Source organism: Natator depressus, chromosome 2 (genome assembly GCF_965152275.1).
Source record: "Natator depressus isolate rNatDep1 chromosome 2, rNatDep2.hap1, whole genome shotgun sequence".
Lineage (NCBI taxonomy): Eukaryota > Metazoa > Chordata > Testudines > Cheloniidae > Natator > Natator depressus.
The window spans coordinates 16,225,536-16,251,716 of record NC_134235.1 but is presented as its reverse complement, the minus strand read 5'-3'; the positions used below and the strand labels follow the sequence as shown (position 1 = coordinate 16,251,716).

Here is a 26,181-nt window from a genome sequence, read left to right as displayed (position 1 = left end):
TTGGTAAAACAGTACAAGCCCCCCCCTAGTGTGGAGTCAGTTATATTGGAATTAAGGTGCTTTATACTAGTATAGCTATTCCCATACAGAAGGGGAAATGATCAGTGACAGAGTGGGATCTGTCTGTATCATGATGGCCTCTATATGATACTGCATATGGAAATGTTGGCACCATGACTCCACAAGTCTAGCTTGGCCCAAGGGCAGCTGATTGTCCTGCAGGCCAGACAGCTGCCCCACCTGGTAAAGGAGTTTTTATTATTTCGTTGAAGGACCATTATTAAGAATAATCTGGGGCTATCAGCTTTGAATGACTCTCTACTATTGGCCCACTCCCTTGGAGCAATGGTCCTTCTACACAGGGACCCCAAGGGCAGGACAAATATTACTGGTAGGTATGAAGTTTCTCAGGGTGAGCACATGACACAAAGAGGGAGGCTCTATTTCAAAGTGGGGCTCTGCTCGGTGCAGGGGATCACCATTGCCCCATGTAAGCAGGGAATGCTGGAAAGAACAAGGGCAGGAGGGAATGTGCCCAGCCTGAAACGCTGACGGACCACAGACTCGCAAAAGGGATAAGCTCAGAGTGGGGGAGGGGGTGTCTCAGGACTTTTCTTATTTTTCAAAGGTCTGTCACTCTTGAGTGCTTTAGGAGTAAAGTGACTGTTGTTAAGAAATTCTTTTGCTAAGCCTGTGTGCCTTCCGTGCCTGTCATCTTGTCTCCAGCAGGGTTAATCTAGAAGCCCAGAGCACCCACAGCATTGGTGAGATACTGAAAGAACGTGTGTAAATGACTAGGGGACATGGTGAAGCTCAGACACTGGTTTCAGGATCAAGGGCAGCTGGGTGTCATCGTCCCATGTTCCAAGGAAAGGCAAGGACAAAGAGGTCTGTGCTTGGGAGTACGCCCTATATACTCAGAGCTAGAAACAGTTACTAGACTCTACCCAGACCCAGTTGGCTTGAAAGCACATGGGACCTAGCAACTGGGTCCCTTTACAGCACACTGATGACTTTACAGTTAACTACTGGGGGAGTATGTCACTTAAGTTATGCGTGCTGTAAGGTACCTTTATACCAGTGTAACTTGTCCACGCTAGGTGCTGTACTGATACAGCTATTTTGATTTTAAAAAGTCACATCCTCAACAAAATAGTTATACTGGCACGAAAACGTGTGCATAGATTGAGGTCTAAGAGCAATGTGTGATTTTAGTCTGGTTGACTTTTACTTCAGGTGGGTGTGGGCGGGGGAGAACAAAATCTCTACAAAGGCTGGGTCAACAGTAGGGAAATTTTCTCCAAAATTTGAACTGGTTTTAAAACCAGTTCAGCTAAATTTGGAGCTGTAGCACAGACCAACATTTTAATTACATTTCTGGTGGTTTGCAAACCAGGTCAGTAAAAGGTTCTCAGGCCACCTTTAGCTTGATGCATGCTATAGCTCCAACCTGGTTTTAAATCTGGTTAGAATTCTGGGGGGAATTTCCTCCTTCTAGACAGGTCTCATGTGAGAAGAGTGAGAGTGACTCAGTCACTAAAGAACTGAACCATTGTGCTTTGAACTGGCAAATTAACCCCACTGTCAGCACCAATTATGCTAAGTGTATACACTAGACATGCTGTTTAGGGTGTAGGTTAGTTCACATTTTACCTTGTGTATACACTATAACTGTTATACTCTAGGTATTTATACCACAGTTCCCTGAAGCACGGGCTTCTGGGATATTTTGAAAGGCCTTCTGGGAGTTCAGAGGAATTATGGGAGATAAACTTCTATCATCCCTCTGGGAAAATCCCATAAGACCCTTGATGCTGGAGGCATTTCCTAGTTTTTTTCAAAATGAAGGTCAAGGTTAACACTCAGTGAGGATTTCTGATGAAACTTTTGAAAATCAGTTGACAGACATCTATTCTGTTAGGTATTATACAATCCTCACTGCTGTACTGTCTGAGGTTCAGATCCACAAAGGTAGTTAGGCTTGTAACTTCCATTGATTCAATATTAAATAAACCCACCTTTGACACCATTTGCTTCTCCAGCTACTACCTCATCTCACTTACAAATCTCTGCTCAATGAATGCACTATCTGCAATCATTGTCTGGAGTTCCAGTTCCATTTTAGACCTTCTCCATTCCAGCTTCTGCCCCTTGCCCTCCATTGAAATTACTTTTGCCAAAGTCTCTAATGAATGCTTCCTAGCCAAAACTCAGAACCATTACTCCATCCTCATCATCCTTGGACATTGTCAGCCTCCTTCAATACTCTCAACCATGCTTTTCTTGAAATCTTGTCCTCTCTTGGCTTTGATGACTCTGGCCTTGCCTGGTTCTTCTCCTATGTCTCTAGTTGCTCACTGAACATGTCTTTTGGAGGGACCTCCTCATCCTCTCTCCAACTTTCCGTGGGAGTTCCACAGGGCTGTCATTGGTCCTCTTCTCCTCTCCCTCTACACGCTATCTCTGTGTAATCTCATTTGCATACACAAATTCAGCTGTCATATCTAGTGGTGTCCCCCAGGGATCTGTACTGGGACCAGTGCTGTTCATAATACTCATAAATGATCTGGGAAAGGGGATAAAAAGTGAGGTTGCAAAATTTGAAAATGATACAAAGTTATTCAAGATAGTTAAGTCCAAAGCAGACTGTGCAGGGTTAGCAAGGTGATTTCACCAAACTGAATGACTGGGCAACAAAATGGCAGATGAAATTCAATGTTGATAAATGCAAAGTAATGCACATTGGAAAACATAATCCCAACTAAGCATACAAAATGATAGAATCTAAATTAGCTGTTGCCACAAGAAAGAGATCTTGGAGTTATGGATAGTTCTCTGAAAACATCTGATCAATGTGCAGTGGGAGTCAAAAAAGCCAACAGAATATTAGGAACCATTACGAAAGGGATAGATGATAAGACAGAAAATATCATAATGCCACTCTATAAATCCCTGGTACACCCATACCTTGAATACTGCATGCAGTTCTGGTCACCCCATCTCAAAAAAGATGATATATTAGAATTGGAAAAGGTAGAGAGAAGGGCAACAAAAATGATTAAGGGTATGGAACAGCTTCCATATGAGGAGAAATTAAAAAGACTGGGACTTTTTAGCTTGGAAAAGGGACGACTAAGAGGGGATATGATACAGGTCTATAAAATCATGACTGGTGTGGAGAAAGTGAAATAGTAAGTGTTATTTCCTCTTCCCATAATACAAGAAGCAGGGGTTACCCAATGAAATTAATAGGCAGCATGTTTAAAACAAACAAAAGGAAGTACTTCTTCACACAACACACAGTCAACCTGGAGAACTCGTTGCCAGGGGATGTTGGGAAGGCCAAAAGTATAACTGGGTTCAAAAAAGAACTAGATATGTTCATGAAGGATAGGTCCATCAATGGCTATTAGCAAAGATGGTCAGTGATACACCCCCATGCTCTGGGTGTCCCTAGCCTCTGATTGCCAGAAGCTAGGAGTGGATGACAGGGGGTGGATCACTCGATGATTGCCTATTCTGTTAATTCCTTCCAAAGTACTTGGCATTGGCCACTATTCGAAGACAGGATACTGGGATAGATGGACCACTGCTCTGACTCTGTATGGCTGTTCTTATGTTCTTACATTGATGATTCACAGATCTACCTCTCTACTCCAGACCTGTCCTTCTGTCCAAATCAAAATCTTGGCTTGTCCCTCTAACCTCTCCTTGTGGATATGTAGCCGTCAGCTCATGTGCAAAATGGCTAAAACAGAACTCTTAATCTTCTCTCCCAAATCCTCCCTGCTACATCCTTTCTTGATCACTGTGAACAGTGCTACTCAGACCCATAATCTGAGCGTAATCTTTGACTGAAACATCTCTCTAGGTCTTTACATCTAGGCTATGTCTAATATTGATTCTTTGTGCATAATATCTGTAAGATGCAACTTCTCCTGACCATCCACACACCTAAAACTCTTATTTGGGCTCTCATCCTCTCACATCTCAGTTACATCTTTTTCTCTGCCCTCAAAAAATGAAATCTTGCCTTGCTGATATCCATTCATAATGTAGCTGCAAAGGTCATTTTCCTAGCCCATCACTTTGACTATTTCATCCCTTTCTTTGCATCCCTCCCTGGACCCCTCTTCCCTATTGTATAAAACAAACGTAAGCTGCTTCTCTTCACTCTCAGGGCCTATCCCCACCCTACCAATCATTCAATTATACACTATGAGTCCCTACTGAAATGTTGACTCACACCTCCGATCAGCCCCACAATTCCAGCCTCTTTCAGCAACTTGTTAAATTTTCAAACAAGCACCTTTGGGCTTTCTCACATGCTGTCCCTTATGTTTGGGAGGAGCTCCCTGAAAACGTCTGCAAAACTAATGCATTATCTTCCTTGAAATCCCTCCTTACAATTCTCCTTTGCCGTAATGCCTAGAAAAAGCTTGACAACTGTTAGTCTGCTGATATGCTGAGACAACAACTTTGTCAGTTGTTTCCTGGTAGTTGCCTGTCTGTGTGTATCTATCTATTGTCTCATGGTCTTATACTTAGACTGTAAGCTCTCTGGGGCAGGGACTGTCATTTTGCTTGGTGTTTGTACAGCACCTAGCATAATGGGGTCCTGGTCCATGACTAGGGCTCCTAGGTGCTCTATTACAAATAATAATAAAAGCTTATCTCATTCTCTCCCCATTTAAAACATATATAGTATATATTTCCAGTTCTATCAGCCTCTGTGTAGGTCCTTGCCTACATTTTTTAAAATGAGGTCACATTTAATAATTTATACTATGTTTTGCTGGTTTTTACTTCACTGTGGTTTAACAGTGACTGAGTATCTTGGTCCTGGGAGCACGCAATGATAACTACGACTAAACCACCACTGTACAGCTAGTGAGAATGAGGAAATAATCAGGCCCAATGTACATGAGATGATGCAATACAGGAAGAAATCCATTTACTTCCAAATCATTTATGGATAAATAATGACTGTGTGTGTGTGTGTGTGTGTTCGGAGGATTGAGAGGAGGAAGATACAGTAACCTCTACATCCTAACTAGTGAACCAACTACCCACTCTCTGTAAGGCCCAGATATTCAGCTCTCCTCAAGTCCCCACTCCTAGCCCACTCACACAGGAGGACTCCAGAATACAGACACAGTGGTCTTGAATTTGAGGATCTATGGCCAGTTGATACACATAGCAGTGCTCCTCATTACAAAGGGGGGCAGCTAATTAGATTGGTGGCCCGGGGACAGTACACCTGCTGGTGGCCAAACTCATGCTACACAGTTCTGTGAAATGCTTCTGCTGCTCAGCATGCTCCACTCAGCCCCCAGAGTAGTCTGACTGCATTTGCTCTGTCCAGGCCAAGCACTTCTGATCACCACCACACAAGCACTACATTGCAACTGCCACCTCCTCCCCCTGCTCACCTCTGGTTGGGAAGCCAGACTTTGGCCCTCATTGTGATTCAGTTGGGATTACAGCAATCTTGGTGAGTTTATTTTGGTGTCTTGCTTCACACACACTAGACTTCAGATCTCTGGGCAGAGCATGATATCGATAAAGCAGCATGTACGAAAAAGAACCTGGAAGGGTCTGTCCAAAACTTAGAAGTACTAAACACTGCTCTTTGAAAACATCAATAGAAAAGTTTTGGGTAAACAGGAATGTAGAAGTGAGATTACAGCTTCAAACCTGGCATAGCTTTGAAAGCAAACAGCTGGTCTTCAGCGGGTGTTCCGACAAAGAGGAATGGTCTGGATACCTTGAGGCTTCTTTTTACAATTCATTAACCAACAAAAAGTTTGTTTGCTATTGACAGGCTTGTTCCTGAGGAAAGCCATGTCAGAAACAAACGGATGAGCAGACATCCTGTGTCCTAAAATAGATTCAGTGATGCAATAGCCTAACTTCTAAGACTACAGACAACAGAAAATTTTGATAGGTCAATTGATATTTTAGTATATAATGTGATACAGCATGGCCAGAAGGCAGCAGGAGAGTGATAGAGGAGAGATATGTAAGTCCCAGGATGAGGAGAAGCCTTATTCCCTGTAGAGGGAAGAAAGGTTTCTATAGATTAATTAAAAGCACCTGAAGCCAATTAGAGCACCTGAAGCTAGTCACCTGGTAAAAAACCCCCTGCTTCAATCAGCCAGGGGAAGGAGTTGGAGTAGAGTGCAGTTTGGAGAAGTGCCGTGGCTGGCTAGAAGACCAAGACCCTATGTAAAGAAACACCTGGCTTGTGCAGAGAGAAAGAGGGCAGGAAGCCCCACAAGCTGAAGAGCAGGAGAGGGAAGTAGCCCAGGGGAAGGAAGCACAAGTTCAAGTGGTTTACCACTATCCCTAGGGCCCCTGGGCTGGGACCCAGAGTAGAGGGCGGGCCCGGGTCCCTCCCTCTCCACTACCCTTCCCTGGGTTAATAGTGGGACAGTAGATACCCTAGCTCAGGGGCAGGAAATTGCACCCTGAACCCCCCCTCCCCACTCTCAAGAAGAGGAAGCGCGGGACCCATCATAATCATACCGGCAATTTGCCACAATACTTTACAATATAACTGTAATAAAGGAAACACTTAATATGCAGCTTTACTTCAAATTTGTTTAGGAAATAAGATTCTTTTCTGCTTTCTATTCTTATCAGCCCAACAGAACCAACATAGCTCTGGAAAAGCAAACAGGACATTTTTTTGTGTAATGTATCAACAGAATTATTATTATTTTTTTGAAAGCTTAGATTCTATTGCACAGTTCTGGAGCAAGAGGTAGCTTTCATGGCAAATTCCAGGGCCATGGAATAACCCCACTTTATAGAACAAAAACCATGCCTTACCTTACCCATCGTATGTCGTGTATATTTCCAGTATGGCAATCGATCATCATCTCCACCCACACTCTACATACTGAATGGTGAACGACCCTGCCATCTGCATACTACTCAGCCTAGAATCTGAGAGTAAACTGTTCTTCCTAGCTCACACATCAACAATAGAGATTCTACAACATGAACTGTTTTGATGTGTGAGCCAGAAAAATCCAGCTCTCTCATTAGAGACGTACCTGGAGTAAAATATAGTACAATCTTATTTTTAGGTAGTAAAGTCAGCAAATATGACTCTGAATGTACAGAGAGGATACAGGAGGTTTATTGAACAAGAAAGTGCCATTTTTATGCCTTAATTTTTTAGATTAGAGCAGATTAAGGAGATTTTAGGGTTGAGGGGGTTACATAACACAAATCTAAGACTGGAAAAAATCAAGTCAATTAAGGGCTGAAATGGAAAAATCCTAAAGGAGATTGCAATAGATTATATGGTGTGCAAATTCAAGGCTGGTTATAGGCCAGGGACTGACACCACCAATAATTTGGCTCAATGTCTTTGTGATCCTTATATTTCCCTTTCAGCTAATAGTGTACAGAGCACAAGTATGAAACTTCTTTTCTTACATCCTATATCCATTTCAAATATAACTGAGGAAAAAAATATCAATTTACATCCCACAAACCAAGATGACTGGACAGTCTCGCAGTTTCTTGTTGATAAACAGCAATTTGAGAAAGACCATCTATCCATAAATTATCTAAAGTCTATGCAAAACTGGAAAGCACTTTATGGAGGATAGAATGCATTTTTATTTATAATCAGAGCCTACGCACAGACAGAGGCAACATTTACTTTCCATCGTCTGAGCTTTTTGGATGATCAAGGACTTTATACTATCAAAACTGTGATCGTTATTTGTTCATTATTGACATCCTGGGCTACTGGAAAAGTATGTACGAGTACAAAGAGGGCATGTGAGTGGGTCGGTTTGCTCTTGAATTTTCTCTGTGGAGAGGCAGGGGAGCTCTCTTTGTTAAAGTTGGCCATAAATCAGTGGTTTTTCTGCATGCAGTGGAATTTCACGAGTCATCAGGTTATAATACCACCACGAGTCCATCTACTATTTTGATGCCTGTGCTGGTGCACAGCTATAACAAACTATGAAGGGAAGAGTGGCTTTGGTGAGAATCTCTGAAAATAATGAAAGGTAATGAAACATGGCTGTCTTTAACTTCAGTAAAATATGTATGCAGTACCCAGTGGCTAAAATTAGGATGTTGAGGTTTAACAAAACATATCCAGATGATGTGCTAAAAACTCCTCTGTTTCTGTCATGGTTGTGACTGTGATAGTATAATTCCTGAAAAAAGAAAAGGAGGACTTGTGGCACCTTAGAGACTAACAAATTTATTTGAGCATGAGCTTTCGTGAGCTACAGCTCACTTCATTGGATGCATGAACAGCAGCAGTAACACGGCTGCTACTCTGAAACCTATAATTTCTGAGTTTCCATGGGAGGAAAAAGTACCACAGTTATCTAATAAGAATGTCATTAATTAACATTTGTCCCTGTGGATTAGACTAGTAATCATTACTTAAAAGGTGAGGCTAATATAAGTATATATGGTATATTTCTAAGCCAAATTTTGCCCTTGGCTGAGAGGCTCACATTGAACTTAGTAGACGCTGCCAACATGCATTCCATGTACAGAAATTGACTTCAATGAAAGCTGCATCCACAAATCTGAGAGCAGAATCCAGTTTATCACCATTCATGAAAATAAATGAAAATAAATCAATGCTTTCCTGCGAACTGGAAAGCCAAATGTGAATTTATCATTTACTGTCCTTTTAGGTAAGGATGTGCTGTACATTCAGAAGCTCAAAGCAAAACTTTTGTTTCAAACTATGGGATCAAGAAATTCACTTTGATTGCTGATGGTATTAGGGGAGCTATGCAAACCTAGTTGCTATTTTAAGGAAATATGTATATCAATTTAAAGGATTTCTTTGATGGTTCAGTTGTGAATGCAGCTAATCTTTTAATTTTCAGTCTTAAAGATCAAAGCAGCATCTAAACACAAACCTTCTTTGATTTCTTCTGATTTTGTTTAATTTGCTTGCAGTATCTCATTTTGAAAGGACCAAGAGCCATTTTCATTTGTTTTTGCATTGCTTTGGAGAAGAAGCAATTTCAGTGCAAGAGGAAGCAAGTTCCAGTTTATATGGAGCAAATCGTTAGGGTTTCTTTTACATGGCAACATTATTTATTTTATGAGATAATTAGTGACAAGCTTATATAGATCCGTCTCTGTCCTCAATTTATATTCTTTTTGGAGCTTTTAAAGTAGAGGACACCTGCACATTTTAAAAATGGTAAATGCCTGGTACTACAGATATATGTGCTCAATGCCTTAACTAAAAGGCCAGGAGAGACATTCAGAACACAAATGTAAATGTACCTTAAATGACTAAATTGGTCTTGCCAAGTTTCAGCAGCTAGCTTCATTCTGATATGATCTCCCAGAATGCATTATTTTTTAAATGCAGCCTGTTCCAACCCATTGGGTGCAATCCACTGGCTGAAGAAAAAACCTATTGGCAGGATCCCATGGTCACTGGAACACTGCGGGAAGGCAGGGTGGGAGCAACTCACTCCTGCTGCCCCAACCTGACTCCCTCCACAAGTCCATTCACAGGGGAGAATTCCACCTTCCCCTATTTGAATCCTGCAGTTGTGGGAAGCTAGGGGAGAATAGCAGTAACAGGGGTTAGGGGAAGCGTTTAGCTGATTTCTTCCCATCCTTCCACACTGCCAGATCTCTGGGGACACATTGCCCAGCAGTGACCCCTCCCATCATTACAATAGGTGGCACTCTTACAGGACTCAGGAACCCCACGGATGTTACGAGCTCTGGAATGCTGTTTGTTGTGTTGGTAGAGTTACTGTTCTCATACATTCAGATTTTATGGTCAGAAGGGACTATCATGATCATCTAGTCTGACCTCCTGCACGTTGCAGCCACAGAACCTCACCCTCCCACTCCTGTAATAGACCCCTAACTTCTGGCTGAGTTACTGAAGTCCTCAAATCATGATTTAAAGACTTCAAGTTACAGAGAGTCTACCATTTACACTAGTTTAAACATGCAAGTGACCCGTGCCCCATTCTGCAGAGGAAGGAGAACCTCCCTCCCCGCGAGTCTCTGCCAATCTGACCTGGGGGAAAATTCCTTCCTGACCACAAATATGGCACTCAGTTGGGCCCCAAGTATGTGGCCAAGACCCACCAGCCAGACAACAGTGAAAGAATTCTCTGTAGTAACTCAGAGCCTTCCCCATCTAGAGTTCCATCCCCGGCCACTGGAGATATTTGCTGCTGGCAGTCACAGATCAGTTATATGCCATTGTAGGCAGTCACATCATACTATTGTGACATACTGTACCCCATGTAACCTCCTGTAACCACATTCACCACCATTATATGATTTTGATATGTTTTATACAAAGTATGCCTTGTGAGGTATATTTGAAAAGTTCTGATTTGATGAACCTGTTGAAATTTATGTATCACCATATGAAGTTATGACATTTTTCTATGTTTGTTACTGTGACAGGATCCCCAGGGTGCAGCCTGGGACTGTGGGACCTCTGTGCCCCCTTAACTCTCTTCAGCCTGGGCTGTCTCTCACAATGCTTTGCTAGTGACCAGCAGCAAGCCCCTCCAGGCGCTGTGATCACTCAGCACAACAGCATGTGGAGCCCCACACCCAGCTAGATTGCATGAATGCTCCCAGAGCCACGCATGAATCACTCGGGGAAATGCACAAGCCAAATCCGACCAGCTCCCAGCACAGTTCCCCAGGAATATACCGTCTTACACTGCTCAAGACGAGCAGCGCAAATTTATTAATTGGTTCACCACTTCATCAATGGAAAATGGATATACACCAGCCTTTGCTAACCTGAGCACATTTGCCACACACTTTAGGCAAACTCACTGGTAAAGATAAACAGTTAAACAAGTTTATTGACTACAAAAGATAGATTTTAAGTGATATTAAGTGATAGGCAAAAAGTCAGAGTTAGTTACCAAAATAAAATAAAATATAAGCACGCAGTCTAAACTCTCAACCCTATTAGACTGGGCAATATCTAGCTTAAGCAATTTTTCTCCCCCCACTGGATATTGCAGTCCTTAATATACAGGTCTGTCCCTTAAACCTGAGCCAGTCTCCTCTGTTGGAGTCTTGTCTTCTTCTCAGTGTCTTTGTTGCTTGCAGCATAGGTGGAGGCAGGAGAAAGGCCCCGCATGTGGCCGTTGTGTTCTGTTCTATAACCTCAGTCCCATGTGCTTGGGGAGCACAAGTCCAGGCATGTCTGGGGACATTGCTGAGTCTCCAGGCCAGGTTGAGCAATTCCTCTGGTGTGGCCTCATGCAGGTGAGTCATTGATTTGAAGCTCCCTTGCTGGACAATGGTTTTTGATGAGTTGTTTGACACCCTGCCCGGGTGTTGGTTACTTTCTGTTGCCTCTGGGGAGCTACTATCTGGCTGATTCCCCAACTTACAGCATGTTTTAGTGACAAAACAACACAGTTCTCATAATTTCATATGCATTAATGATATACATATATGGATAGAGAAATAACTTTCAGCAAATCATAACCTTTCCCCTGATACCTTACAAGGCATGCTTTATATGTAAGACCATGATTATATGAAAATGAGGAATATGGGGGTTACAGGACATTCCCCCAGGTATAGAATGTCACAATTATTGAAACATGTTGTGAGTCTAGGAAATGCCCACAGACTAGCCCCTCAGAGAGGACGAAGAAACTGCGAACACAGAGACCTTACATGCCAAACCTCATGTAGACAAAAGCTACAAGCAAAAATTTACCAGTCATAATGAAGGATGGTCAGCAGCTCACATATACCCTGGGTACTGTCTAAGCCCATGACACAGCATGGATTTTTCCAGCACCTGGTAAAAAGTATAAATGAGGGACAGTGACATCACCACAGGGCCTCTCTCTCCTCCCCACCTGGAAGCAAGATAGTTTGGAAGACAAACAGAAGTCTCCTTGAACTGGGGTGAAGGGATGATCCTAACTAGAATGCTTTCTAGTTAGTATAAACTGAACTGAAAAGTGTCTGCAACGTCCAGTAAGATGAAAGAAACTGGTTGATTCAGATCTTGCTTAGCCTGATAAAGTTTAGGATTTAGAATGAGTGTTTGCTTTATTTCTTATGTAACCAACTCTGACCTTTATGCCTACCACTTATAATCATGTAAAATCTATCTTTCTCTAGTTAATAAACTTATTTTGAGGTTTAGACAAACTAATTGGTTTAGATTAAAGTGCTTGGAGAGGGGGTCTGCTCAGATTACAGAGGCTGGTGCATGTCCACTACCCTTTGAAGGAGTGGCGAACTAATTAATGAGCTTGCATTGATCAAGAAGGTCTTGAGCAGGGTAAGACGCACTGGGGTGCAAGACCGGGGCTGCGGGGGATTTGCTGGGATTTCCTTGTATGCAGTTAATGAGCGGCTTGGGAGAGCATTCACTTAACTTTGCTGGGTGTGCCTCTGCATGCTGATGGCTGAGTAACAGATCCTGGATCCAGATCCAGAAGGGTTATATGCTTCATAGCCGACTGATGGACTTTCTTTGCTGCTTCTCTGCACAAGAAGGAAGAAAGTGGAAGAACACTTGGGGACTTATAAGCACCCTGTGGCTCAGCCTATAATGATCTTATTACTGTTGCCCTCCTCTTTCTTCTCACTGATTGTCACACTCATTTGACATCTCATCTGAAGTTGGACTGTGGGTTTGTACAGTGCCAAATGTAATGGGACCCCAATACTGATCGGGGTGTTTGAGCCATACCACTATATAAATAAATAATTGGAAAACAGTTTATTAAAGGCATATTGTTCCTAATATAACAAAAGGCAGCAGCAAGATAAAGCACAAGTATAACAAAAGTCAGTTTACAGTAAGAGCTGAAATAATATTTTGTAACTTCAGAAGATGCTGCTGCAAAATTTGAGTCAAGAAAACTGTTCACGTAATCTGTAGGTCACATGGGTAACAAACAATGGAACCCTACAGTAACATTTCATATTAAGGGTGGAACATCTTGGTTATCTTCAAAGTCAACACAACTATTCTCAGTGTCTATAACCTTTTGTTGCTGCAGATTAATAGGTCCTTGCCCAATTCGCTCCTTTTCTTGGATTATGTTTGCCACATCAGGGAATGAATATTTGCTGGGATCCACTTCTAGTTTCTCAACTCGCTCCCTGTAACAAAGGAGATCAGATGGTTATAAATAAAACTTAATTTCAACATCACATATAGCAACAGAAATTTGGGACTGCTTCCCAAATTCCCCAATTCCCATAGAAGTCACCAGGAGTTCTGAGGAGGATTAAGAAATGTCATTATTGTGAATTGATTGTTCATTCAAAAGGGAGTCTCAGGGCTTGTGTATGCTTACAGCGCTGCAGCAGCACACGTGCACTGGTGAAGCTGCACTGCTGTAGTGCTTAGTGAAGACACTATCTATGCTGAAGAGAGAGCTTCTCTCCTTGGCATAGATACACCACCTCCCTGAGAGGTAGTAGCTATTGTCAACGGGAGCAGCCTTCCCATTGACATAGCACTGTCTCCACTGGGGGCGGGTATTCTTCTTTGAGTAGTGTCTCTCTGGGTGCTTCACTGTAGGTGACTCCCAAGCAGTATTGCCTCTGGGGGGCTGAGGCAATCATCCAGGTAAGGGAAAATCATGATCCCTTGTGAGCATAAGTGGGTTGCCACTACTGAGAGAACTTTGGAAATACTCTCGGGGCCGAAGATAACCTGAGGGGGAATGCCCTGTACTGGTAGTGATCTTGTCCCAGGGTGAATCTGAGAAATTGTCCGAGAGTCGATAAGACTGAGATGTGAAAATATGCGTCCTGGAGGTCGAGGGCCAAAAACCAGTCTCCCTGTTCCAACGCTGGAATGATCGTTGCTAATGTGACCATCCTGAATTTCTAAGCTTTGACAAACTTGTTGAGAGCGCTAAGGTCTAATATGAGTCTCCAGCCTTTCTCCTTCCTGGGTATTAGAGTAGAACTCTTTGCTTTATAGATGTTGAGGTACTGGTTCTATGGTTCTAACTGGAGGAGACAGTTTACCTCTTGACATAGTAAACTCTCGTGAGAAGGCTCCCTGAAGAGGGACGGGGAAGGGTGTTGTAGAGGATGCAGGGAGGTAAAATGGATAGAGTATCCATGGCAAATGATCTCTAGGAGCCATCGGTCTGATGTTATATGCTCCCAGGTGCTGCAGAACACTGCCAGACAGTGGTCAAATGGGTGGATTGTGATGGTCGGTTGTAGTAGTTGTGGGGAGTGGTCTATCAGCACTTCGACCAACACGTCAAAACTGGTGTTTAGATGTGGAATGCTGGGACGAGAAGGATTGCTAGCCAGATGGTTTACATCTGGAGAATTTAGTTTTCTTTCTCTGTGGCTTGTAGTATTGTTGAGCCGGATATTGGGAAGTGCGGGGCTTATGCTGGGGCTGCAGACTAAATTTTCTCTTTTGTCCCGTAGATGCCCAGCGAATGGCGAGTGGCCTGAGAATCCTTCAAAGTGTGAAGGGAAACATCAGTTTTCTCCGCAAAGAGCTTAGTGTCCTCAAAGGGAAGAAGATCTTTGACGGTTGCCTGCACCTCCTTTGGGCAACCTGACAGCTGGAGCCAAGAGGCATGTCACATCACCACTACTGTGGAGATGGATCTGGCTGCAGTATCAGCCATGTTGAGGGCAGACTGTGGCATTGTCTTTGCTACTAGCTGCCCTTCTTGGATGATGGCCTTAAATTGTTCGCAATGTGTCTTGGGCAGCTGCTCAATAAAGTTGTTCTATTTCGAGTAATTCATATAATGGTATTTCACCGTAAGTGCTTGGTAGTTGGCAATTTGAAACTGAAGTGTGGCCGAGGAGTTACGCCCTCTTACCAAATAGGTCCAGATGCTTTCAGCACCTATCGTAGGGAGTGGACCTCATGTGGTGTTGATGGCCACAAGAATTGACAGCGTCCACCATGATGGAGTTGGGTGGAGGGTGGGAGAAGAGGAACCCTGTTTCTCTCACTGGGACATAGTACTTTTTGTCTGTTTGCTTGTAAGTCGGTGCGACCGATGCTGGGGTCTGCCATATTGTTCTCACGGGGTCAAGAAGGGCTTCATTCATAGGGAGGGCTACTTTTGAAGAGGACTGGTGGAAGAGGGATGGTGGAAGAGGCACGACAGCCTCGTCTGGGGAAGAGGAGGATATAGTTTTTGGGTTCCCCTCATTCTGAACATCACCCTCACACTTCTCCAAGATTCCTTCTAGGGACTCCAAAGCCTTGGTTGCTGGGGCCGAGGAAATGTGTCTCATGGACTCATGGGTGGGACTAGAAGCCTGAGAGGCCTGGGTGCAGTATGCAGGCCAGGGCTCCTAGTATGGCACGGAGCCTGGTGGTGGTGCCCATGGATGGCCGTACCAGGACAGCAGCATTGGTGCCATCTGAAGATATGCCCGGGGCCTCTGCTGGAATCGGGCACCATAAAGGGCTTGGGAGGAGTACTGTGATATTCCGTTCTCTGGTTCACTATCTGAGTCTGAACTGGAGACTGGGGGAGCATGGCAAGGAAGCAGGACAGACTCCTGTGCCGGGTGGAGACTCGGTGTGGAGGTCCTGGTACCGAGGAGAGGAGATTCCAGAACATCAGTTACGCAGAGGTCCTTTGAGTGCCAGAAATCCGGTGGTGCCAACCGGCTCAGTGCCACTGGCAGTGCTGAGAGGACATAGATCTTGTCCACACCAGCTATTCAGGTACCAGAAGAGACGTTGGTACTTGTCATAAAAATAAAGGGAAGGGTAACCACCTTTCTGTATACAGTGCTATAAAATCCCTCCTGGCCAGAGGCAAAACCCTTTCACCTGTAAAGGGTTAAGAAGCTAAGATAACCTCGCTGGCACCTGACCAAAATGACCAATGAGGAGACAAGATACTTTCAAATTGGGAGGGGGGGGAATAAAGGGTTCGTCTGTCTGTGTGATGCTTTTGCCAGGAACAGATCAGGAATGCAGTCCCTGGAAAGCAGAAATGAAGAGAACATTTTTTTAGCAAGCAAATACATTATATTTAAACTGAGTGTTCTGTGTATGTCTGGTGCTTATTACTTTTGACAATATGATTCTTAACGATTTTTGACGGGCGTTGGAACTTTATCGCAAGCCATTATTCAAAGCACAGTAAAAACTAGAATGCATAATACATTCATTCAATCCAAGTTAGGGATGTTTTTGAAATAACGCTTAGCATAATTTGTTGTTTTCTTAATGAACCCATTGATATCATTATCACTCCATCAGCAGAGATTAAGTGTTCTTATACTTTCTGCAGTGTCGTATTTAGACCTAGCATTTTAAAAATAATTAATTAAATTAAACAGCTAATTTGTTGGCATGCATAGAAATAAATCTCTTCCTTTGAATAAACATCAGTGGACTGGAGCACATTGGTTAAGAAGAAGACTATTTTATGGATTAATCATCTGAAAATGTTTAGAAGATGTGTGATGTAAATTAATTCCTATTATAACTTTAAAGGAGCACTACGTCTACATTCTGGATGCCTCCTGTGTGGGAGGGCTAGAGGGAGCAGGGGGCACCCTCAGTTAGAAAAAACAGAAAAACTCTAACCCATTCCCAGTAATTTGTGATTGATTCTTCTTCACCTAGTCCCATTAACTGGGATCAGAGGCTCTGTGTACTTCATCTCCAAGTGTTCTTGCCAAGTGTGTCTTCAAAGCTGATACCAACCTTCTCCAGGTCCTCCTTGAGCATCTTGAACCACCTTTTTCTAGAGGCTCCTAGTGGTTTTTGTCCCATGACTACTAGTTCTTGTAGTCTCTGGCCAACATGTCCCACGCCTCATTGTCTCACATGACCCAGCCATCTCAGTCATTACTCCCTCAGCTTCTCTGTGATGGGGGGGGGGCTACTGAATCATGGATCATACCATTTCATTGTGTAGCCTCTCAACTCTAATCTTAGTCAGCGTCCACTTGAGCATTCACAGTTTGTCTGTGTGAAATAGTTGTTCTTCTCTGTTCCTCACTGGCCAGAATTCCAACCCACATGTCATGATTCGCCTTATTGTGACCTTATACACTTTGTTCCTTAGTTTACTTGGCATACTCTTATTCTGTCAATTCCCTACATTTACACCAAGCGCTCTTCAAAGCAGCCCCTAACATCTGCATCCACATTCCCATTATGGCTCAACAATGAACCAAGCTATTTAAATTGTTACACAAACCAACTCTATACCATTGAGTCTTACTGGCTTCTCATTGTCCCACTCAACAAAGCATGGTATGTATTCCATATTTTGGCATATGATTCATAAACCATTTTCTTCTAATATAGTCCTTCAGAGATCAGTAGCGGATTAGCCGCTGGGAAAATGGGGCCTGTGCCCAATGGCCCCAGCAAATTTAGGCGCCCTAGTGCCCCAACCTGCTCTGCCCAATGCTCCTGCCAGGGAGCGGGGTCAGGGCACAGGGGTTTGCACACTTTGCCCACCTGCCTGGCACTCCAGCTGAGGAGCGGGATCAGGGCGCAGGGGGCTTGCCCTGCTCCGCCTGTCTGCCAGGTGCTCCAGTCGGGGAGCGGGGTCAGGATGCAGGGGCTTGCTCTGCTCCGCCTGGTGCTCCACCTGGGGAACAGGGTCGGGACACAGGGGCTTGCCCCACTCTGCCCGACCGGCGCTCCAGGAGTCCAAGTTCATATACCTGGTAAGTAATCACTTTGTAACAGTAACCCTGTTGTTTAAAAGGCCCTGACCCAGCTCTAGGAGTCTTTACCATTCCACAGTTGAGGCTGGAACAAGCACACTTGGACTGAAATACACTTCTCCAAATACTCAGTAAGTGGCTGGTGGTGCACAGCTCCTCTGCTACTATGAGGCCTCATCTGCAAGCTTTCTGCCCCGAGGAATTCGTGTGCTGAAGCAGCATTTTATGGTTTCCCCTGCCCAATCTGCTCTTCCGATTAAAGAGATGGTATCATGTCAAATGTGGCCCCAAATTAAGGTTTTTGGATGTTTAAAAGCAAAATGTTACTGACCCAAAGTCCAATAGAAACAGTCCCAGGATTTTCCTGAATTCCAGCGGAAACAAGCTAAATAAATCCTCCCATGGGATATTGAAGGAGATTCAAGGGTGTGCATGCTTGTATGTTCAAAGGTGTTTTTTGGGGGGAGAGGGGAGTTAAAACTTATTTTTGCCTTACCTCCAACCTGACCCTCTGACTCCTCCCACCAAAAAGGAAAAGTTGTCTCTTTAATTGCTGAAAATGTTATGTTCCCTTTAAAAATAGTAGTTTGTATAAAATCTCAGAATAGATCTTGTGTAGGTAGCAGAAGTGATGACTGTATTATCATGTATTCAAGATAGCAGAGTTAAAGAGGTTTTCAAACACTGTGGTCTAACAGATTGTATGTTTGTGAGGAAGAATTTAGCTGAGAGTTCTGTAATCCTCAAGTGTAATTGTTGTAATGAATGCTCTCCTGTAATCTAAGAGACAGCTATTCAGGATTTCTTTAATGTCTGGATAGTTACTGTAGCTACTTGTCAGCTACAGGGGTCAAAACTTTTTCTTTTCTTGATAAGCTCTGTACATTCAAAGTATCTCTTTCCTATTTCCGTTTTGATTGTAAATGTGTAGTTTGCCTCCAACAAAGTAAATCAATATCTGCACTCAGAAAAGGCATGTTTACAAAAAGTATTGTGGGGATTTAGGAGAATATTATCAATTGGATTGAGTCCCAGATTCCCTTTTTGTGGGCACAATTTGTTATCCTTGTGGCATGGAGTATCTTTGGATCATCAGGTATCAGAAATTATAGAAAGGCCACACTATATGCCTCCTTCCCATACCACCGACGAACCTTCTTTCACTTAATGCTGCGAGGAAAAAAAAGATGGTTTCCAAATGAAAAATGACTGGATTCTATACCCAGATTTAGTGCAGGCCCTCAGGGATGTCCACTTTAACTGTTGTCTAATGCTCTACTATGCAGGTGGAACCAAAGGAGCTAAAGAGGATCACCCACCTGTTGAAAGCTCACACGGTGCTTAGGAAGACTGGTTTGAAACACTTGGAACTGAGGTGACTGTGCTAGCAGGTGTCTAAAGAAGGATGGTATATTTCTTCCTGAAGAAGAAACTTGGCTGTTGACTGGGCTCCTTGAGTGTCTCTAGGGTCTCATTTGTCTTTCTGCTGAAAAGATCTATTGCTTCTAAAAAGGGAAGTCCTATACACTTTGCTATGGACCTCCTGAAAGAGATTAGAAGTCCTCAGTCATCAATGCTAACAGATTGTCCTAGCCACTGCCACACTTTTGCTTGATTGCTAAGTGCATTGCTTGCAGCTCACAAGGAATGTCTAGACGTATTTAGCTTCTCTGTAATGATTCTATCTTCTGCTCGTTATGCATGTAATCTAAAAAAAGACATGCCTTTGCAGCTGTACCTCACCACTACTATTTGACAATTAAACATTCATTGCCCTTACAGTACTATTTGGCCACTGGTTCCATATGCTGGGCTCAAGAAGAGTGCCCAGGATCCATGCTGCTGCTTTTTCACACAAATTTAGAACAGAAGGTCTGTTAATTGGTTTTGCTAATAGATTTGAACCCTTGGGTTTCTAGGTAAGAGCACTGGCTTCTTGGATTCTAGAGCACAGCTGTCCCAGATTGGGAAGGAGTTCATTCCGTTGAGATAATTTGAACAGAAGAAAGACAGCTGGGTACTAAAGGTTTCCCGCATTACCAGCAGTAATACAAGCCAAGGGGTAAATCCAGTGCAAAATGAGATTATCATAGGGAATGCCCCCGTGTAAGACTATTCAGAAACCTGGGTGTGCAGGTCCATGATAGACATCCTATTATCATGACAGACACTATTTACACCTAGACTTTTTATCTGGATGTACCATGTTAGAACAGAATGAAACCAAGCAATAGCGGAATTAAACTCAAAACAACATCTACTACAAACTAACAAGTTATTTTTAATCTTAAAAATGAACTTTTAAACTGCTACCAAACACTGTTTTTATTACAACATAGAATGGGCTGGTATGATGCATTGGTTCCCAGAACCACTGCCTATGGTGATGGAGGGGGAAAAAAGTGGAGATTGGTGCAGTAGGTCAACTGTACTGCCTACATAATTTTCCACTGATCATTTGGATTTGTGATACAGTCCCAAAAGTAATTGCTTTCTGGGTAGTTCTAGGACTTGTGCTGCAGAGTAGAGGATCTATAGAGGCAATTCTTGAGAAAAGATTTTGGTTTTACTGCATTCTAGCATACTGCATTCTAATAATCTGAATGACAGTTGATGGAACACAACTCTCTGTAGTAATAAGCTCTTTTTTGGCTCTGTTTTTGGAACAGATCACTTTATAAACAGTACTGGACAGACCATTAGTCTAAAGCTTTTATGTAAAGTGTTACTTTGTACAAATCAATATTTTCATACTTTGAACGATTATATACTCACTGGGCAGCAATAGTCTGATGAGTAAATAACGAATGTGCAAAAACATATAGGCTGTAAAGAAAGAAAAAACAAAGTTACCTTTTTATATTTGTCTGCAGTTTGTTGCTGTCAGAAGGTTTGACCAAAGTGGGTGTTTTTCGGTTAGCCATAATTATTTCTTGAACCTGGAATAAAAATACATAACCAGAGCTGTCACAACATATCCTGGGATTTATGCGCAAAAGCATTTAAACAATCTTTTAAATAAAGAACTGTGGAAACACGAACATTTTATGTAATATTTTTCTGATTGTCTTGAGCTTTTAACAACGTGATCACATCTGAACCAATTCCTTCACTAAAATGGAATCCAGATGATCTAGGATCTATAAGAGCAGAGAAGGAGGGCAGGTCATGGAATAAATGTAGACAACACATCTCTATAAGAACTACAGTTACTGTAGAGTAAGTAATCCATTCTTTCTTCTTTGAGTGATTGCCCACATGTATTTCAATTTCTGGTGGCTCACAAGCAGTGACCTCTGTTTGGAAGCGAGTGCTCAGAATCTACTGAAATAAAGACAGCTCTGCCAAACTGAGCATTGGATTTGGAGCCACCTACCAAGTAGTGCTGGATGAAGGTACGACTTGAACTCCAAGTAGCTGCTCTACAAATCTCTAAGGTGCCCCTTAGGAAGCTGCAGAGGCTGCTTGAGCAAAAGTAGGTTCTAATCTACAGTGGTTTCAAGTGAACTATCACATAACAGGTTCTGATTCAGTCAGAAACCCATTTAGATAGTCTTTGGGTAGATACTGACTGACCTTTCATCCTGTCAGCAAAGGCCAGAAACAGTCTAGGGAATTCCTGAATAGTTTTGTCCTGTCCAGATAGTAAGAGGACTGGACAACATCCAAAAGGTGAAGCTTCACCTCCCCTTGACTAGTATGAGGCTTGGGAAAGAAAACTGGCAGATGGATGTCTTGATTCAGGTGAAAAAGTCAGAGACAACTTTAGGCAAAAACTTCGGGTGAGGCTTTTGTGTCACCTTGTCCTTCCGGAATACTGTACAAGGAAGTCCTGCCATGAGGGTTTGGGACTCTCCTATTCTTTGGGCTGAAGAGATATCCACTAAGAGGGTGGGTTTCATAGACAGGTGACATAAAGAACAGGTTGTCTTAGGATCAAAAGATGGCTGACATGAATGCCAATAACACAGTGTTGAAGTTCCAGAAGGTGGAGTCTCTCTGATTGGAAGAAAGACATGAATTAGACAATTAAGAGATGTAGCAACTGTGGGGTGTGAGAAGACTGTGTGACCTTCAATAGGAAGAGGAGGAACACAAATAGCTGCCAAGTGGTCTGGACTCTTCTGGAATGGATGGAAAGTCTCAGATGCTTTAAGACTTTAATCCAAACTAGCTGGTATTGAGGTTTGTAGCTGGAGTACGTGTTTTTGTGTTCCCAAATAGAGAACTTTTCCTATTTTGTTACACAAGTCAGTCTAGTGGAATCTTTTCTAGTACAAACAAGAATGGATATGGACATCCATGGAGCAGGATCTGACCATGGCCGTCAGCCAGCCAGCAACCAATCTGGCCTTTGCTCTGCATTATCACATCAGGTGGCTCTGGAAGTGTGGCTGGGGGCTGCGTTGATAGATTCATCATGTCTGAATATCAAAACTATGTGGGTCATGCAGGAGCTACAAATATCATCATGCTGCAGCATGTCTGACCTTCCTCAGGACTCTCAGTATTAATGGAATAGGTGGATATGCATACAATGAAGTCTGATGCCCAAGGAATGAGGAAGGCATCCAACAGCGAGCCTGGGTTGGACCCCTTCAGTAGCAGAACATCTGACACTTGTTGTTCTGGTTCATGACAAATAAGTCTATTCATAGAATCATAGAATATCATCGTTGGAAGGGACCTCAGGAGGTCATCTAGTCCAACCCCCTGCTCAAAGCAGGACCAATCCCCAATTAAATCATCCCAGCCAGGGCTTTGTCAAGCCTGACCTTAAAAATATCTAAGGAAGGAGATTCCACCACCTCCCTAGGTAACGCATTCCAGTGTTTCACCCCCCTCCTAGTGAAAAAGTTTTTCCTAATATCCAAACTAAACCTCCCCCACTGCAACTTGAGACCATTACTCCTTGTTCTGTCATCTGCTACCACTGAGAACAGTCTAGAGCCATCCTCTTTGGAACCCCCTTTCAGGTAGTTGAAAGCAGCTTTCAAATCCCACCTCATTCTTCTCTTCCGCAGACTAAACAATCCCAGTTCCCTCAGCCTCTCCTCATAAGTCATGGGTTCCAGTCCCCTAATCATTTTTCTTGCCCTCCGCTGGACTCTTCCCAATTTTTCCACATCCTTCTTGTAGTGTGGGGCCCAAAACTGGACACAGTACTCCAGATGAGGCCTCACCAATGTTGAATAGAGGGGAACGATCACATCCCTCAATCTGCTGGCAATGCCCCTACTTATACACCCCAAAATGCCATTGGCCTTCCTGGCAACAAGGGCACACTGTTGACTCATATCCAGCTTCTCGTCCACTGTAACCCCTAGGTCCTTTTCTGCAGAACTGCTGCCGAGCCATTCGGTCCCTAGTCTGTAGCGGTGCATGGGGTTCTTCTGTCCTAAGTGCAGGACTCTGCACTTGTCCTTGTTGAACCTCATCAGATTTCTTTTGGCCCAATCCTCTAATTTGTCTAGGGCCCTCTGTATCCTATCCCTACCCTCCAGCGTATCTACCTCTCCTCCCAGTTTAGTGTCATTTGCAAACTTGCAGAGGGTGCAATCCACACCATCCTCCAGATCATTTATGAAGATATTGAACAAAACCGGGCCCAGGACCGACCCTTGGGGCACTCCACTTGATACCGGCTGCCAACTAGACATGGAGCCATTGATCACTACCCGTTGAGCCCGACAATCTAGCCAACTTTCTATCCACCTTATAGTCCATTCATCCAACCCATACTTCTTTAACTTGCTGGCAAGAATACTGTGGGAGACCGTGTCAAAAGCTTTGCTAAAGTCAAGGAATAACATGTCCACCGCTTTCCCCTCATCCACAGAGCCAGTTATCTCGTCATAGAAGGCAATTAGATTAGTCAGGCATGACTTGCCCTTGGTGAATCCATGCTGACTCTTCCTGATCACTTTCCTCTCCTGTAAGTGCTTCAGAATTGATTCCTTGAGGACCTGCTCCATGATTTTTCCAGGGACTGAGGTGAGGCTGACTGGCCTGTAGTTCCCAGGATCCTCCTCCTTCCCTTTTTTAAAGATGGGCACATTAGCATTAGCCTTTTTCCAGTCGTCCGGGACTTCCCCTGATCACCATGAGTTTTCAAAGATAACGGCCATTGGCTCTGCAATCACATCTGCCAACTCCTTTAGCACTCTCGGATGCAGCGCATCTGGCCCCATGGACTTGTGCTCATCCAGCTTTTCAGCTTTTCGTCCAGCCCATTGCAGTAGTCTGGGAGCTGACCTTGTTCGTGAAGAGAGGCAAAAAAAGCATTGAGTACATTAGCTTTTTCCACATCCTCTCTCACTAGGTTGCCTCCATCATTCAGTAAGGGGCCCACACTTTCCTTGACTTTCTTCTTGTTGCTAACATACCTGAAGAAGCCCTTCTTGTTACTCTTAACATCTCTTGCTAGCTGCAACTCCAGGTGTGATTTGGCCTTCCTGATTTCACTCCTACATGCCCGAGCAATATTTTTATACTCTTCCCTGGTCATTTGTCCAATCTTCCACTTCTTGTAAGCTTCTTTTTTGTGTTCAAGATCAGCAAGGATTTCACTGTTAAGCCAAGCTGGTCGCCTGCCATATTTACTATTCTTTCTACACATCGGGATGGTTTGTCCCTGTAACCTCAGTAAAGATTCTTTAAAATACAGCCAGATTCTTGGATAGTCCACTTGCAAAAGATGTTCCGCAGGACACCTGTCATTGTCTGAGTATTGCCTGCTGAGCTTGTTGGCTAGGGAGTTTTGTAAGCCTGAGAGTTGCAGAGCCACTGGTGTGATGCGATGATGAATTTACTACTTCTATAGACAGACTGCTTGTTGACAGAGTGGGGATGTCCACGCCCTCCCTGCTTGTAGATGTACTACACTGCTGCAGGTCCTTGAAGCATGGGCCGATACACCGTGCATCGTAATCAAATGGCTCTTAGCTCCAGGAACTTACATGGAGATGTACGTCCTGGGAGGACCACAGGCTTTGATTCAGAAGGTAGTCCAGATGAGTTCCCCATTTGAGAGAGGAAGTGTCTGTCACCAACAGCTTGGTAGGTAGGGGTGGGGAGAATGGCACTCCACTGCACAAGTGTAGAGTATCCTTTTAGCAGTTTAACTAAGAGAGGACTTCATATAGAACCACAACTATCATGTCTATGTGGTATCTGTTGGGTAGATACACTGATCTCAACCACCCTTGCATGCATCATAGGTAAAACATAGTTGCAGGAGGCCAGATGACCCATGATTTTGAGCACGTTCTGACCGATATCTTTGGGTGTGCTTGAAGTGGATGGCCACCCTAGGAGAAGTGATTTTTCTTTTCTCTCTTCTTAGAAGATAGGGTTGAGATAGGTGGGATTCTCTTCATGAGAAATAAGCCCTGAAGATCAGAGTGGACCCATGGTTTACCAAAGCACTCACAGAGACGGTCGGGGCCTATTTGTCAGTCTTCTTCCCCTTGGGCTCAGAGGATGACCGCATGAATCTCTCCAAGTGGAAGAATTTTAGGCAGGATTCCCTCGCTTTGTGTGCCCTCTTTGAAAAAAGCACATATCAAGCACTTATCTGGAATCTGTGTTTCACTGAGAGAGAAGAGGAACTTTGAGCGTTCATCATCAATGGGAACAGCTGCCTCACAGGAAGGACAGGATTTGAATGCTGGGGGTTTCGTCTCTGCCATGTCCACCAGGGTCAGGTATAAAAGGCATCCCCAAAGTTGAAGATTTTGTCTTCTTTTCGGCCAACTAGTTTAACTAATCTAAACTAACTTTACTATGGAACACTCCTAACAAGCAGAAAACATAAACAATCACACATTGGGCAGAGATGCGGACCCTGTAAGGGTTCTGTTTCTCTGCCACAGGTGGTAAGAAAGACTTGGAGGGCAGTCCAGCCACTCAGTCCTCTATGCCCTCAGCTATGAAGAGTGAGAGTATTCAAAACAAAGGCACGGCCCGACCGGATGCTGTTATTTGAAAAGAATCCAATCTTACATGCATGTGGCGCATGTGCACCAGTTATGGAATACACGTGGACAATCACTTGAGAAAAAATATTATGATGTTTGTAAATAACCACACACAAATTTTAAAAATTAATTCTTAACTATTGTACTTTATCAACATTGATTCTGAAAGAGGAGATTTCTGTTAATTGTTATTCCTATTATTTGGACTATTCAGACAGCCGGAGGACTTTGCAAGGGAATAGAAAAGAGAGCTATTTTAATATAATTGTTCAGAGGGATGTAGAAAGGGATCTGCTAAGTATAAGCTGAAAATATACTGAAAATTATTATCCTTGCTGCAAGAGAAGCAAGGATAATAATTCTCAGAATTAACAGCAATGTGACTGGAAACATGAAATGTTTTCTTTTACTTCATGTGGAATTTATTCTCTCCAGAATCTGAGTTACACCAAGGTCACAGAGGAGAAAGACAAAGGCTCATTTATTTTTGCTTTTAAAAGAACTGAAAGCTATGAACAGAATGGAG

At 43.3% G+C, this 26,181-nt stretch overlaps 1 protein-coding gene across 5 annotated transcripts in view; it reads right to left on the bottom strand.

Annotated features, from left to right (window-relative positions):
• Positions 1-10,976: 10,976 nt before the first annotated feature.
• Positions 10,977-26,181, bottom strand: part of DNAAF11 (dynein axonemal assembly factor 11) — a 49,015-nt gene continuing 33,810 nt past the window's right edge. For 4 of the 5 annotated variants that reach the window (XM_074943824.1, XM_074943823.1, XM_074943822.1 and 1 more), the window contains 2 exons: positions 20,530-20,615; positions 10,977-13,137 (listed from right to left, as the gene is read on the bottom strand). In XM_074943824.1, the coding sequence (XP_074799925.1) occupies positions 12,954-13,137; positions 20,530-20,615 (270 nt within the window). In that variant the 3' untranslated portion in view covers positions 10,977-12,953. Of the gene's footprint in view, positions 13,138-20,451; positions 20,503-20,529; positions 20,616-26,181 lie in introns of all 5 variants that reach the window. The other variant, XM_074943826.1, reaches the window with a different exon arrangement.